This window comes from Propithecus coquereli, unplaced genomic scaffold (genome assembly GCF_000956105.1).
Source record: "Propithecus coquereli isolate 6110/MARCELLA unplaced genomic scaffold, Pcoq_1.0 Scaffold122, whole genome shotgun sequence".
In the NCBI taxonomy this organism is placed as follows: domain Eukaryota; kingdom Metazoa; phylum Chordata; class Mammalia; order Primates; family Indriidae; genus Propithecus; species Propithecus coquereli.
The window spans coordinates 6,722,618-6,738,530 of record NW_012136303.1 but is presented as its reverse complement, the minus strand read 5'-3'; the positions used below and the strand labels follow the sequence as shown (position 1 = coordinate 6,738,530).

At 43.7% G+C, this 15,913-nt stretch overlaps 1 protein-coding gene across 1 annotated transcript in view; it reads right to left on the bottom strand.

Annotated features, from left to right (window-relative positions):
• Nucleotides 1–15,913, bottom strand: part of TMC2 (transmembrane channel-like 2) — a 63,142-nt gene that overhangs the window by 2,065 nt on the left and 45,164 nt on the right. Inside the window, exons 14-18 of the mRNA XM_012665735.1 lie at nucleotides 15,063–15,130; nucleotides 14,063–14,302; nucleotides 8,732–8,857; nucleotides 2,188–2,266; nucleotides 1,246–1,363 (exon numbers count right to left, since the gene is read on the bottom strand). Coding sequence (XP_012521189.1) covers nucleotides 1,246–1,363; nucleotides 2,188–2,266; nucleotides 8,732–8,857; nucleotides 14,063–14,302; nucleotides 15,063–15,130 — 631 coding nt within the window. The remainder of the gene's footprint in view (nucleotides 1–1,245; nucleotides 1,364–2,187; nucleotides 2,267–8,731; nucleotides 8,858–14,062; nucleotides 14,303–15,062; nucleotides 15,131–15,913) is intronic.

Genomic DNA, 15,913 nt, shown 5'->3' with positions numbered 1-15,913 from the left:
AAAAGGAAAAATAAAAATGCAGTGTAAAAGATTAAAAAAATAGTACACCTGTATAGGGTATGCATGGAGCATGCAGGACTGGAAGTTGCTCTGGGCGAGTGAGTGGGTGGTGAGCGAATGTGAAGGCCCAGGACATTACTGTGCAGTACTGCAGACTTTGTAAACCCTGTACGCTTACGCCACACTAAATTCATAAAAAATATTTTTGTTTCTTCAGTAATAAATTGACCTTAGCTTCCTGTAGCTTTTTTAGTTTATAAACTTTAAAGTTTTGTAATAACTTTTTGACTCTTTTGTAGTAACAGTTGGCTTGAAACACAAATACATTGCACAGCTGTACAAAAATATTCATTCTATAAGCTTTTTTCTGTTTTTTAATTTTGTTTTTCACTTTTTAAACTTTTAATTAAAAACTAAAACACAAACACACACATTAGGCTAGGCCTACACAGGGTCAGGGTCATAAGTATCACCGTCTTCCACCTCCACGTCTTGTCCCACTGGAAGGTCTTAAGGGGCGATAACATGCATGGAGCAGTCATCTCCCATAGTAACAGTGCTTTCTTCTGGAATACCTCCTGCAGGACCTGCCTGAGGCTTTGTTTTAGTTAACTATTTTTTTAATGAGTAGTTTTTATACTCTAGAAATAACAATAAAAAGTATAGTATAGTAAATACATAAACCAGTAACATAGTCAGTTATTACCATTATCAAGTATTATGTACCATATATAATGGTATGGGCTAGACTTTTATATGACTGGCAACCGAGTGGGTTTACACAGCATTACCCCAAACAGGTGCGTAACGTGTTGTGCTGTGATGTCATGACAGCTACAGCATCACTTGGCAACAGCAATTTTTCAGCTCCATTTTAAGCCTATGGGACCATGGTTGTATATACAGTCCATGGTTGACTGAAATGTCATTAAGCGTCGTGTGATTGTACTACTACCAGCTAGTAAGCATTGGCTCATTCTCTGTGCCAGGAATTCTGTTAGGCACTTTACATGTGCGATGCCATCTCATCTTCACCATCCCACGAGGTGGGCACTGTGACTTATCCCTATGCTAACTCGCCTGACTTCATATAGCTAACAAGTGCCAGAATTCTGATTTCAATCCCTGATCAGGCGGATCTTACGGTGTAAGCTCTTTACACCTTTCCACGTGGCCTTGTGAAAAACGATCGTCATGAAAAAAGAATTTACAAAAAATTAAAAAAAAAAAAAGAAAAGAATTTACCTTCCTTGGTGAGTTGGAGCTGGGTGGCATTTTTGGAGCTGCTTTTAGGTGTGTCCCCCGAATCGCTGGCTGTGGCTCTGCCTTTGACAGATTTATGGCTCTTCTCAACTTCACGGAGCTGCAGAAAAAAATGAACTGTCGGTCCTGGCCAGGGAAAGGGATGTCTGGGGCTCAGAGCCAGGATGCCGAGAGAGCAGGACTATGTTTTCAGTTCTAGGCAATGACCTTCGACTGCCTGTCATTGGGCTTCACATCTCACTGAGACTCAGATTTGCACAGTGTTTGAAGGAACATCTGGCCATAGGACAGCCATCCTTCCTAACCTCTCTTTCCACGGTTTTCTATATCTGGATAGGAGCCCAGTGAGGTTAACAGAAGTAGGTGTGGATGGGGAACCAGCAGCAAGACAGATGAGGTTAGCTCTAGAAGGGGGACACAGAAGCAAGGACAGGGTTTAGGGAGGGTCGGGGTCTGGCCTTCGGGGTATATGCATGTGTGTCAGAAGAAAGCGGTCAGAAGTCAGGGCCAGCTCGGATGCGTGAAGGGGACTCAGGGGACATCTTAGGCTAAGGAGCACAATCAATATGTCATCTTGACAACAATATTTCTTTCAGTATTTATACTATCAGTTTTAATCTGTAGGAATTATTGTGAATACTGGATTTATTATGTATGAATATTGGTTGAACCCATTGAATTCCTCCTGTTCTTTAGCAACCTCTCAAAATATAAGTCATTACTGTTAGGTATCCCCAAACATCCTCATAATATAAATGCATGCTGTTGAATCTCACAAGGCCATTTTCTGTATTACAGATATTTGAGGATCTGGTTTAGAAGAAAGCCATTTAAATTACACAACAGGGCTAACAGAGCAAATTAGCAACAAACAGAAACATGACATCGTTTTACCCTCCGGGATGAAACTCCTGACAGACTCACCGCTTGGATTTTCTTCTTCAGCTGGGCGTTAGCTCGGGAGAGGCTTTTGGAAACTGAGTTCAGGTAGTAAATGGCCAGGCTGCAAGAGAAAAGCGTGTCTCCTATGGTCCTGTGGTCTTGGCAAAGGAGAGGAGCTGGGTGCCTTTCCTAGGGATCAAGGTGGGGTTCCTGGAATAGGTGCTGAGGCTTTGCTTCGGGGTGGGGCTGGTGTCCTAACTTCCTAAGTTCTAGTCTCAACACTGAGAAGGTCCTGGATGGCCCTCCCTCCTGTCTATTTTATTGAGCGTAGACATGACCTACACATCTCTAACTCTCAGACTGCTCAGTAAAGCTTGGCTAAAGGAATTATCCCTCTTCTGGAAAATCTGAGGAGGTGGGGGAGTGGCAGGGCTTCTTGTCTGCAGAAGAAGCTAGTTGTATTTCCTGGGCACCTGCCCTGTGCCAGGCTCTGTGCCATGTGTGCCCTCACCAATATCTCATTGGCTTTGATGAAACCCCGTGGAGCAGAGAGTAGACTTCCATGTTTACAGACCAGTATCCTGGGATTCAGAGAGGTTAAATAATTTGCCCAAGGTCATCTCACCCTTAGCACTTCTTGGAACCCACATTTGAAGCCAAAGCTCTTCCCACAATCTTCAAGTCCTGAGAGAGGAGAGGTAGAGGTACTAAGTGACCTACTCCAAGCTTGCCCTGGAGGTCCCCTGCCCAGGGTGCTCTGGCATGTCTAGCTCTGGCCTTATGGTTTCCAGAGTCCAGCCCCCATTGGGTCATTGGGTGACTGGCTGTCCTTTGAGGCTGCAGCCTGGGCTTCACTCTCACAGACCTAAGATCTGGAGCTATGACCTGAGCTGTACTACCTGGGAGGGGAGGAGACACAAAAGTCAGAGTGCCACCTGGATTGGGTGCTTGGCCAGCCTGTTGTCTGTGAGCTTTTTTAGGTCCATCCTTCTTAGTAACTTTTCTCCATGAATTTTAAGCCTTGGCTGCTCCAGCTTGGGTCTTTTATGGCTTCCCCCTCAGGGTGAGCTGCCCATAGCTATGGAGCCTATGAGCTCTCTCCAGCCACAGAAGAGGAACCACATGGTACCTGGGGCAGAGCGAGGGTCTGAGGCTGTCATGTGAGCCTCCTGGAGCAAGGACTCAGAGGACTGGGCTCGAGGGGAGGAGACAAGGGAGGATCAATCTCTGTCTTGTGAGGCCCTTACTCTGGGCCAGGCCAGGTAACCCATTTTTAGGGAAGAACCAGAGGTCAGAGAGATGGCTTGTCTTGCTCAAGATCATACCCACACACCCAGCAAATGGTAGATAAAACGCTCATGGGCGGCTGTGTTCCTCCTGAGGTTGTTTCCAAATTTAGCATTTCTCCTTGCTGCCTGCAGGGTCAGGTTTGGTGTCTGGGCTCCAGAATTTCCTCAGGAGGTCACAGGGCAGTCCAAGTTGTCACTGTTATGTCATCCTTTTCATGCCAGGACTAGCAGCCGAGGGTATTTGAAATCAAGGATGTAGAATGACATGCAGGTGTTTGCTGCTGGCAGTGGCATGTTGAGGGCACAGAGCAGACCTTCAAAAATGGGTACTACATGAATGGATGAACAAATGAAAGGATTCTGCATCCGCTCTGGCTCCCTATAGGGCCCTGGAATCCCTGGGAGGCTGTATTTACTTCCAGAAAGCTACTGGAGGGTTGCTGAAGGAGAGGCACCCTTGCAGTGTTGAGCTCAGTTTTCCCCAAGGCTGGCAGTCCTGGAGCAGCAGCCAGGAAACTGGCCACAGGTTTGGGGGAGGTTGGCTTCCATCAGACTGTCCTGGAGATGAAGGGAGCCCTGATGAGGAGCAGCAGAGGCCATTTCTTTTTCTTTCTTTTTTTTTTTTATGAGACAGAGTCTCACTCTGTTGCCTGGGCTAGAGTGCTGTGGCGTCAGCCTAGCTCACAGCAACCTCAAACTCCTGGGTTCAAGCGATCCTCTTGCCTCAGCCCCCCCGGGTAGCTGGGACTAGAGGCATGCCCCACCATGCCCGGCTAATTTTTTCTATATATTTTTAGGTGTCCAGCTAATTTATTTCTATTTTTTTAGTAGAGATGGGGTCTCACTCTTGCTCAGGCTGGTCTGGAACTCCTGAGCTCAGACTATCCTCCCGCCTTGGCCTCCCAGAGTGCTAGGATTACAGGCGTGAGCCACCGCTCCTGGCCAGAGGCCATTTCTTGAAATACTCTATGGGATTTTCAAGCCATTACTAGGCAGAGACAAAGAGACATAGCTAAGGAATAAAAAAGATGATGCTCAAAAAGGGAGAGTTTTAACTAAATCTTTACAGCCCATCCAAGGCTAAAGTTCAATCCAAGATGTCAGCAAAAATGGTAGAGTAAGAACCTCTGCAAATTCTTACTTCCATAAAAGTAAGAATATCAGCAAAAATCGGCAGAATCAGGGCCAGGCATGGTGGCTCACACTTGTAATCCTAGCACTTTGGGAGACTGAGGCAGGAGGATTGCTTGAGGCCAGGAGTTTGAGATCAGCCTAGGCAACATAGCAAGATCACATTTCTACAAAAAGTAAAAAAAAAAAAAAAAAAAAAAAAAATTAGGCTGGTGTGGTAGTGTATACCTGTAGTCCTAGCTACTTGGGAGGATGAGACAGGAGGATTGCCTGAGCCCAGGGGTTTGAGGCTGTAGTGAGCTTTTATGTTATATGATTGCACCAATGCACTCTAGCTTGGGTGACAAAGCAAGACCCTACCTCTTTAAACAAAATTGGCAGAATCAACTTTTTCAGAACTCTGAAAATTAATCAAAGGTTTGCAGCAAATCTAGGGAGTATCTTGTCAAGGAAAACAGCTGAATCTCAGTAAAAACGATAAGATTTGCAGGATTCAAGCTGCCTTATTCCCACAGTAGCTTTGAAAACCAACAGTCCCAAATCATAATGAAAATCAGCTGTCTGGCTGTCACTGGAGGTAGAATGGTGTTGGAGTGCCTTCATACCCTCATTTCCAGAGAATTGTCATTATTTGATTTATCCAGTGGTTTCCTGGAAGACATCACTCACTAGGCTGTCTTTATTTGAGCTGGCTCAGAGCTCAACCAGTGTGAATAGCCTTTTCTCTGAGATTGTTTGTCAAAAGCAATCAAAGGCAATTGTTGAATATTTTAGCTGTGTGAGGTGTTGGATAATAGTGGGGGCAAACAATAAGCTAACCAAAAAGCTTTTAAAGAGAACTGGAGAGTGAGATGTTGAATGGGGCTTTAAAATGCTTCAAAATATTCCTGGGAGGCCAGGCGCAGTGGCTTACGCCTATAATCCTAGCACTCTGGGAGGCTGAAGTGGGAGGATCCTTTCAGATCAGGAATTCGAGACCAGCTTGAGAAAGAGTGAGACCCCATCTCTACTAAAACTAGAAAAATTAGCTGGGCATAGTGCTGCACACCTGTAGTCCCAGCTACTCTAGAGGCTGAGGTGGGAGTATTGCTTGAACCCAGAAGGTGGAGGTTGCAGTGAGCTGGGCTGACTTCATGGCACTCTAGCCAGGGTGACAGAGCGATACTCTGTCTCAAAAACAAAACAAAACAAAAAACAAAAACAACTAAAAACAAACAAACAGACAAACAACAACAACAAAAACACCCAAATATTTCTGGGAATCTAGAGGACCATATGCATGATGTGCAAGGCTGTGTGCATGGCCAGGACTATACACATATCCAAAAATGACCTGAGAAAGTCCTATGCTCTCATCTCTGGCTAACTTTGAGTCTTTAAACAAGCAGGAAGTAAATGCTAAGGTACAGTTGTAAATTTCCTGGTTGAATATTGAAAGCATACCCCAATACACACACAGAGCCCCCTGGCAAATACTGGGAGACTTACTGGTTCCAGGCATATAAGCAAATCTCTTTCTAGTCATTAGCTGGCCTCTAAGGTAACAGAGCACAGACATCAGTGTCAACACAAAACAAAGAATACAGAGTTTACATAGTTCAGAAAAATCACTAAACAAGCAACAACAACAACAACAACAATTACAACAAACAGCAACAACGATAAACCCTGGGAGGAGAGGAGAATCTGATTTCCATAGTTGCCATATAATATTACTTAAAATATCCAGTTTTCAACAAAAACCAATAAAACATGCAAAGAATAAAGAAAGTATGGCCCATACACAGGGGAAAAGCAGTCAACAGAAACCATTCGTAAGGAAAACTTGATGCTCTACTTACCAGACAAGGACTTAAAATCAGTTATGTTAAATATGTTCAAAGAACTAAAGGAAACCTTTTCCAAAGAACTAAAAGAAGGTATTAAAAGGCTGTCTCATCAAATAAAAAATATCACTAAAGAGAAAAACATTATAAAAGGACCAAATAGAAATTCTGGAGTCGAGAAGTACAATAAATGAAATTAAAAAATTTCCTGGGGTGCTTAACAGTATATTTGAGTTGACAGAAGAAGAAATCGGTGAACTCGAAACTATGTCAATTGAGATTATCCAGTCTGAGGAAAAGAAAAGAAGAATGAGATAAAATAATAGACAGCATGTGGGACAACATGAAATGTGCCAACAGATGCCTGGTGGGAATCTCAGGAGGGGAGAGACAGAAGGGGTCAGAAAGAATATTTGAAGAAATAATAGCTGAAAACTCCCCAAGTCTGATGAAAAATATTAATCTACACAAAAGCTCTGTGAACTCCAAACAGGACGAATTCAAAGAGATCTGCACTTAGACACAATATAGCAAACTGAAACAAGCCACAATCAAAGAGAGAATTGGAAAGCAGCATGAGAGAAGCAGCTCATTACATACAAGGAATCCTCAGAAAGATTGACAGTTGACTTTTTCATCAGAAACGATGGAGGCCAGATGTCAGTGGGACGACATAGTCAAAGGGCTGAGAGAGAAAGACTGCCATCTGAGAATTCTACACCCAGCAAAACTATCCTTCAAGAAGGAAGGAGAAATTAAGTCATTCCTAGATCAACAAAAACCGAGAGAATTCATCACTAGCAGACCTGCTCTGCAAGAAATACTAAAGTGAGTCCTTTGGGTTTAAATGAAAGGACGCTAGACAGTAACTTGAATCTACATGAAGAAATAAAGAGCACTGGTAAAGGTAACTACATAGGTAAATATAAAAGACAGTATCAATGTAGTCTTTGTAGTTCTTTTTTTTCTACTTTCTGATTTAGCTGGCAAACAATGGGTAAGGATCTAATTTGTATGGCAATAACAGTGCAAAGAAATGAAGAGGGAATGAAGTTGTATAGGAACAAGGTTTTTATATGCTATTATAATTATGTTGGTATTAATCTGAAGTAGTTTGTTATGAGATGTTAATTGTAATCTCTGGGGCAATCATTAAGAAAATAACTAAAACAAAATACAGTAAAAGAAATGACAAAGGAACTAAAATGGTACACTAGAAAATATCTATTTAACACAAAAGAAGACAGTAGTGGAGGAATAAAGTAACAAAAAATACATAAGACATGTAGAAAACAAATAGAAAACAGTAGATGTAAATGCTACCTTATCAGTAATTACTTTAAATATAAAAGGATTAAACACTCCAAATAAAAGGCAGAGATTGACAGAATGCTCTAGCTATATGCTGTTCTGAAGAGACACACTTTTAGATTTTAAGGTACAAATAGATTGAAAGTAAAAGATGGGAAACATATACTAAACAGTAAAAATACTATTGTAAAGCCCAAGACTTGTGCTTCTCTAGATAACATTACAGTTATAAAGCCTAAGACCAGTATTTGAAGTATTTTTCAGACTCTGCATTCTGGGGGGACCCGCTGACACCAACCAGACTCATGGATAGGCGGGGGAACAGATCCAACAGCCCTGAGACCCCCTACCCAGGAAATCTCCCAACTGAGAAGATGATCTCTACCACCCAACCCTATGTGTTCATCCCCACCAATTCAACAGATCCAATTCCCTGGCTCTTTTCCCACCAAACTATCTTTGAAAGCCCTTTCTTCCAAATTCTCAGAGAGATGGATTTGAAAAATTCCATCTCCTTGCATGGCACCTGTGATATTAAACTCTTTCTCTGCTGTAACCCCTGCTGTCTCAGTGTATTGGCAGTGTATTGGCCTCCTGAGCAGCAGGCAATGAACCTGGTTGGGCTATAATAATTGCAGTACCTTCACCTCTGTACCACAAGCTCCCTCTTCTCCTCCCTCCCTGCCTCCTGAGCCATTTTACCGGTGCACGCAGCTAGCCAAAATTGCCAGGGAATTAACCAATTCCAGTGGCCCCCAGTCACTGATGGGGGCTGGTCCACAAATGCCCTAGGTCTTTCACCCTTAGGGAGGGGTGACCCTGAGGCACACTATCCCCAGAGTCCCCACAGTGATAATCATGCAATTTCCTTTCCTTTCCCTCTCAAGTCCTTACCCCCTCCCTGATACACTATTTGAATCCTCATCATGGAGTCCACCTCTGGGGAGTACAGACTAAGAAGGCAAGAAAGAAGGACCTGCTAGGGAAGTCTCAACTGCAAGGTAGAGCCATGGGCTGTGGCTAACTTACAACATCAGCAGGATGGCTGGAATGATCAGGCCTGGATTGGCAAGGAAAGCAAAGATTTTGCCCAGGAAGGTCGGGAAATCATTTTCAATGGTCTCTTGGAGGACGTCATACATTCTGTATTTCCCACTGGAAAGAGGAGAGGACACATTACAACATGCTGCAAAGCTCACATGGCATACACAACTGTGTCCATGTCCACACGGGTCCAGAGCAGCCACTTGCCACTGCTTGCCTAGAAGAACCAGAGGTCTCCTCCAAATGGACTGCAAGTAAAAAATGCCCCACGAGTGGCTGCCATTTTGGCTAGGGCTTATGGCTGGGTCAGCACACTGGCTCACCAGCCTCATGTCCTGGGTAACCTACAACCTCTCAAACTATAGTGGTCTTCTGTGTCTGACATGTTTCTCAGAAAAAAAAGTTTTCTTATATATTCTAATGGGAAAAAATTTCTGTGATGTAGCTACAAGACCAACATGGGCCCCCTGGTATGGAAACAGTTCTCTAGAGGCTGACATGATGGGCAACTTCATGAAGTCTCCCAAAAATACCTACAATTAGTCTTTAGATTATAATTCTAGACAATTGGATCACCTAGTCCAGGCTCCTGGCCAGTTCACAACAGTAATTTTGATTTTCTTCAAACACCTAAGAATGATTATGCAGACTGACTTCTACAAATAACTGCCCAGATACTCCTGGACACTGCTGGCTCTTGGTTGGTAATTTTGGAGCTAAGATGGACAATGGTTTGAAATACCTGGTTTAAATCTTTACTCCCCCATTTATTACTTGTGAGACACCAGGGACGATTATTCTCTTTCTGACTATATTCATATCCTAGTTCTTCCCACTGGAGCTGTACTGTCCATGTGACTATTAAAAATAAAATAAAAATGAATTAAAATGAAATAAAATTAAAAATTCATTTCCTTAGTTACACATTTCAAGTGCTCGATAGTCAAATTTGACTAGTAGCTACTATGTTGGAAAGGCAGATGTGGAATGTTTTCATCATTACAGTAAATCATACTAGACAGTCAATATCTGCAGAGGGGTTCAATATCTTTGGGCAAGATACTGAAAATTTCTCTGCTCGAGTTTTCTCTTCTGTATAATATGGTAATAATAATGATATAGTAGAGGCTGGGCACGGTGGCTCATGCCTGTAATCCTAGCACTCTGGAAAGCCAAGGCGAGAGCATTGCTTGAGCCCAGGGGTTCGAGACCGGCCTGAGCAAGAGCAAGACCCCTGTCTTCACTAAAAATAGAAAATTAGCTGGTCGTCATTGTGTGTGCCTGTATTTCCAGCTACTCGGGAGGCTGAGGCAAGAGGATCGTTTGAGCTCAGGAGTTCGATGTTGCAGTGAGCTATGATGACACTAGGGTGAGAGAATGAGACTCTGTCTCAAAAAAAAAAAAATTAGAATATGATATGATAAGTATAACAATAGTACTTGCCTCAGGAGATTGTTTAGAGGATATAGATGTGAATTTGCATAAAACATTGCATATGGTGCTGTCAAGTTATAACTACTCACCAAAACGTTGTAGCTAGCAGCCTTATTTTTCTCTCGTGTAAAGTATAGATGAGGGGTTGGCAAACATGGCCCATGGACAAATTCAGCTGGCCACCTGGCCACCTGTTTTTATATGGCCTGAAAGCTAACAATCATTTTTACGTTTTTAAGTGGTTGAAAAAATTTAAAAGAAATTTTGTGACACGTAGAAATTAAAGTATGAAATTCTAATTTTAGTGTCTTGGGGGGATCGCTGGAGCCTAGGAGTTTGAGGTTGCTGTGACCTAGGCTGACGCCACGGCACTCTAGGCTGGGCAACAGAGCAAGACTGTATGTCTCAAAAAAAAAAAATTTTAATGTCTGGAAATCAAGTTTTAATGGAACACAGCCATGCTCACTCATTTTTTGTGCTATAATGGCAGAGAAGAGCAGTTGCGTAAGAGACCATGTGTGGCCATCTCATTGCTGAGAACTGTTGTCCAGAACACTGTGAATTGCAATGATGCAGTTATAACATGACAGCATTTCAAGTGCCACACATATCACTGTATGATGATGTTTAACTTTTATTATTTTTTATTACCAGTGCATACCCACCGTGTAAAAACAAGAAAAGGAAAGTGGACTTCAAATGTTATGCTTTTACATAACAGTTGAGTGTAGATTATTTTGTCATTGAATTACATGGTGTATGGTCCATGTCCATAGGTTTGTTCTGTGGGTTGTTATATATACCTTACTATGGACCAGCATACTTCTCTAAGTACTTTACAAATAACAATACACCAAATCATCATAACAACCCTATAAGGTGCACTACCATTATTTCCATCTTATAGGCAATAAACCTGTGGTGCAGAAAGCTAAGTAATTTGCTCAAAATCACCCAGCTGGCGAATGACAGAGCTGGCTCTAGAGTCTGTTCTCTAAATCAGGGGGTTGACAATGTTTTTTCTGAAAAGGGCTATATATAGATTTTAGGCTTTGTGGGCTAGATAGACTCTGTTACAACTACTCAATTTTGTTGTTATGTTGAGAAAGCAGCCATAGATTCTATGTAAGCAAATGAGCATGGCTGAGTTCCAAAAAAACTTTATTTACAAAATGGGCAGTGGTCTGCATTTCATCCATGAACTATAGTTTACCAACCTCCCCTCTCTTTTTTTTTTTTTTTTAAGATAGAGTCTCACTGTGTTGCCTGGGCTAGAGTGCCGTGACGTCATCCTAGCTCACAGCAACCTCACACTCCTGGGCTCAAGCAATCCTTCTGCCTCAGCCTCCTGAGTAGCTGGGACTACAGGCATGTGCCACCATGCCCGGCTAATTTTTTTCTATGTATTTTTATTTGTCCGATTAATTTCTTTCTATTTTTAGTAGAGACGGGGTCTCGCTCTTGCTCAGGCTGGTCTCGAACTCCTGAGCTCAAACAATCCGCCTGCCTCGGCCTCCCAGAGTGCTAGGATTACAGGCGTGAGCCACCGTGCCCGGCCTCCCCTCTTTTTTTAACCATCTGCTATTCAATGCTGCCCCCTCGTTTGCTTATGTGGCCTGTTGTCATTTGATCTGGTCCAAACCCTGAGTCCCTTCCTGTACAACTGAATTTTTGTGAGGTAGTGGGTCTAATTCGAGCATTGACCATTAACCAGGTGTTCTGTTCTAGACACTGGGTGTAGAGTAGTGAGAAAGGCAGCAAAAACCATTCCCTTATGCAGCTTACGTCCTGGTGGGGGAGACAGACAATAAACAAGATAAATAAGTGAAAGGTGTGGCATGTTCAAGGATGATAAGGAGATATAATAAGTGGAAATGATGAAATTGTGTGTGTGTGCGTGTGTGTGTGCATGTGTGTGTGACATTTTAGTCTGGGTATCCAGGAAAGGCCTCACTGAGGAGGTGACCTTTGAGTAAATACCTAAAGCAAATGAGAGAACAGCTGTGAAATATCTGAGGGATGAACATTCCTGCTATTAGTGGGTTTGGTCAGAGCAGTGACAGGAGGGAGTGGGCAGCCATGTTTCCTTCTGAGTTCCATTTTCAGGTCCCTTCCTCTTCGATCTGGGTGTAGGTTGTTAGGGCCTCTAAGATGAATCAAAGGTGGGGAGGGCCAGGCATGGCATAGGCCTACTTGCTCACCTGGGGACAGGTGGGCAGCTTGAGAAAGGAGTGCTGGCATTTGCATCCAGGACCCAGCCCTCTAAACCTTGCTCGGGAAGAAGCCGACAGAGGCTCCTTCCTGTGGTTCTCCCTTCAGCCTGGTGTCTCAGGCCTTCTACACTTCGGCACATTCTTTCCACTCCAGATTGACCCCTGCTCCTTCTGAGTGAACCGCTGTTGCCAGATCACGCTCTGCTGGAACGCTCCTGCTAACGTTTCCTCTGGCTTCCACCAACCACAGGCCTTTATCTAGGTGAGTCCCTTATAAACTGAGAAGTCACAGATCAGCATTTGCCAACATGTGTTTCTCCACCCTGCTAGGCAGGGCCAGGACTAGAGTGAGGCGTGGGAGGCCCAGGCGTGCACGATTTAAGGTGATCACTGTCAGGGTTGCACATGTGAAGTGCAGGGCCTTGCTCGCTGGCCTCACCCCACCTGAGCTCTGGATGAGTGTTACGTGCAGAACGGGTCCCGTGGTCAGTAAGGATGAAAGCCCCAGCTTACATATGTTATCTCACTGCGTGATTCTTTAGAGCCTTTCATAAAGGACCATGCATCTCAAACATTTCTAAGTGAGAAGATGGCCGTTCCAACTGCTTTAACCACAGAATCCCTTCGTACGGAGGAAATAGAAGGCTTTGTTTTTAGGTCACATATTTGTAAAGAGAGCAGTAGGTGCACGTTATTTCTCAGTCTACCGCCTAATGTAACTATTTATCTTTTCATACAATATCCAGTCTCCTAAACTAGCTTGACTTATACCCTGAACCCACAGTGCTGGCCAGTGCTCTGCAGAGCGTGAGGCCCAGGCAGGCCTCAGTCGAGGGTGGACTGCAGTGGCTTCAAGTCTGAATGGCACTTGTAAGATTACGGTCATTTCATCTGCAGAATATCCTCCACTACTCATTCTATGGTAGGGTAATCCCGGGCAGCTGTCCAATATGGTAGCCATTAGTCATGTGTGATTATTTCAATTAAAATTAATTAAAATTAAGAATGAAATTCTGTCACTTGCACCAACATGGATAGCATTGGAGGTCATTATGTTAAGTGAAATAACCAGGCACAGAAAGACAACTATCACATGTTCTCATTCATATGTGGAAGCTAAAAGAGTGGGTCTCATGGAGGTAGAGAGTAGTGGTGGTTACCAGAGGCCGAGAAGGGCAGGCAGAAGGAGGATGAAGGGAGGCTGGATAACAGGTACAAAATATAGTTAGATACAAGAAATAAGTTCTAGTGTGCGATAGCACAGTAGGGAGACTACAGTTAACAATAATTTATTGTATATTTCAAAATAGCTAGAAGAATCAGAATGTTCCAAACACAAAGAAAAGGTAAATGTTTGAGGTGATGTATATCCAAATTACCCTGATTTGATCATTACACATTGAATACATGTATCAGACTATCACAAGTGCCCCCAAATAAGTACAGCTATTATATATCTATTAAAATTAGAAATTCAGTTCCTTAGTTCCTCATTTCACGTGCTCAACAGCCACCTGTGGCTGGTGGCCGCCATATTGGACAGTGCAGACATAGACATTTCCATCCTTGCAGGAAACTCAACTGAACAGCACAGATGATTTGCTAAAGCTCCACGGCCTTGCACAGGCTGCCATGAAACCAGGCCCTCGGAGCACCCGAGACCCTGCACCTGAACGGCCCGCAGTCAAAGGAGGGCGGGAGGGACATGATGGTGTAGGCCACTGGCAGCAGGCTGAGGAAGAGGACCAGCAGCAGGAGGCCCATGTAGAAGCTGTTGGATCGGGAGGCTTTGAACACACGCTCGTGGGGGACGTTGCTGCTCATCACCGCCCAGCACTGGAAGTACATGGAGGTCAGCAGGCGCAGCACATTAATGCCCACCAGCCCTGGGGCATAGAAGGAGCCCATCCTGGAAGGGCAGAAACCAGACACCTGGTTGGCCTGACAGCAGGGAAGGGGAGGAAAGGAGGATAGAGGGAAATGGGATTGACGGCTTAGGGGCATGAGGCCAAGCTGCTTTCCTGCCAGGTCCCAAGGGAAGGGGCCTCCCATTTAAACAGAATATCCATCACCAAGCCATAGTCATCCTATTGCCTTGGCTCTGGCCGAGATTTTACCACCGCCTCGCCCCAGGGCACCTAGAAAATTACACGGTGTCCTGCCTGTTTCTCCATGGTCTCCATAAAACAGCTTTGTTTTATTGGAGTCCTTCAATTAAGAGAATTGAACAGTGACTTGCCATGAGCTCTTGGCATCTCAAAAGACTTTGGCTAAAGTTATGCAACCTCCTCTAACCCCCTTTTCAGAGGAGGGAGTTCCTTAGTTCATTTACCCTCCTCCTTCTCTCCTGCCCTCTTTTCTCCGTCTTCCTCCTTCCTTTTCTCTTTCCTTTTTTTCTTTTTTCCTTCTTCCCTCTTTCTTCCCTCCTCTCCCATCTTCCTTCTTTTTTTTCCTTTTCTCTTCTTCCCCCCACCCTCTACTTCTATGGTAGCACACGAGTGGGCCAGAAACTGTCCTGGTTCCCATCTGGTCTTGCCCTCTATATTTGGTGACCAGAGAGGTGAGATGATCTGTCCAGCCTCTTCCCAGCTAGTTGAGTGCCAAAGCCTGGGAATCCAGTTTTTTGACTCTCCAAATGAGGTGGTCCCCAGACAAAATGGATGACTCACCAGATCATTCCTTGGTTGAAGATCAAACCCAACACATTTCCACTAATATCAAACTCAGCATATGAAGGCTGGTGGGAGGAGGCAAGAGAGAAAGAGAGAAAGAGGAGCATGTTAGGTGGTGTTGGACCAACCTCACTTATCAGCCAACTGGCCAAGCCAAGGCCACTCATCCCAAAGAGCCTGCTCTGGTGATTGGAGAGGAGTCTTAGATTCAGGGTTCTGTTTCTTTAACATGTTTTCAACTTTTTAAGAAAAGTTTTGAAGTTCTCAAAGCTGGAACTTTTTGTTTTTCCATTTTTTTTTTTTTTTGAGACAGGGTCTTGCTCTGTCACCCTGGGTAGAGAGAGTGCAGTGGTGTCATCATAGCTCATTGCAGCCTCAGACTCCTGGGCTTAAGTGATACTCCTGCCTCAGCCTCCCAAATAACTGTAACTACAGATGTGCCCCACCATGCCTGGCTAATTTTTTATATTTTTGGTAGAGATGGGGTCTCACTCTTGCTCAGGCTGGTTTCAAACTCCTGAGCTCAAGTGATCCTCCCACCTCAGCCTCCCAAGTAGCTGGGACTACAGGCGTGAGCCTCCATGCTCAGCCTCAATGTCTTTTTCCATTAAAAAAAATGAGAGTTTCTACCTTTTAGGGCCTGCAGGCTAATAGAGTGTTCTTGGGAAGACCCTGGTTTCTAAGAGAACATTTTATCAATATTTTAATCAGAAATATACCTTGAACTTATAATTAAGGATTAATTCTAATAAATAATGAAATACAAAGAATTAAAAGAGGAGTCAAGTGAAAAGAAAGTTTAAAAACAAACAAGAAAGTCGAGAAATAAAAGTATATAAAATCTATAG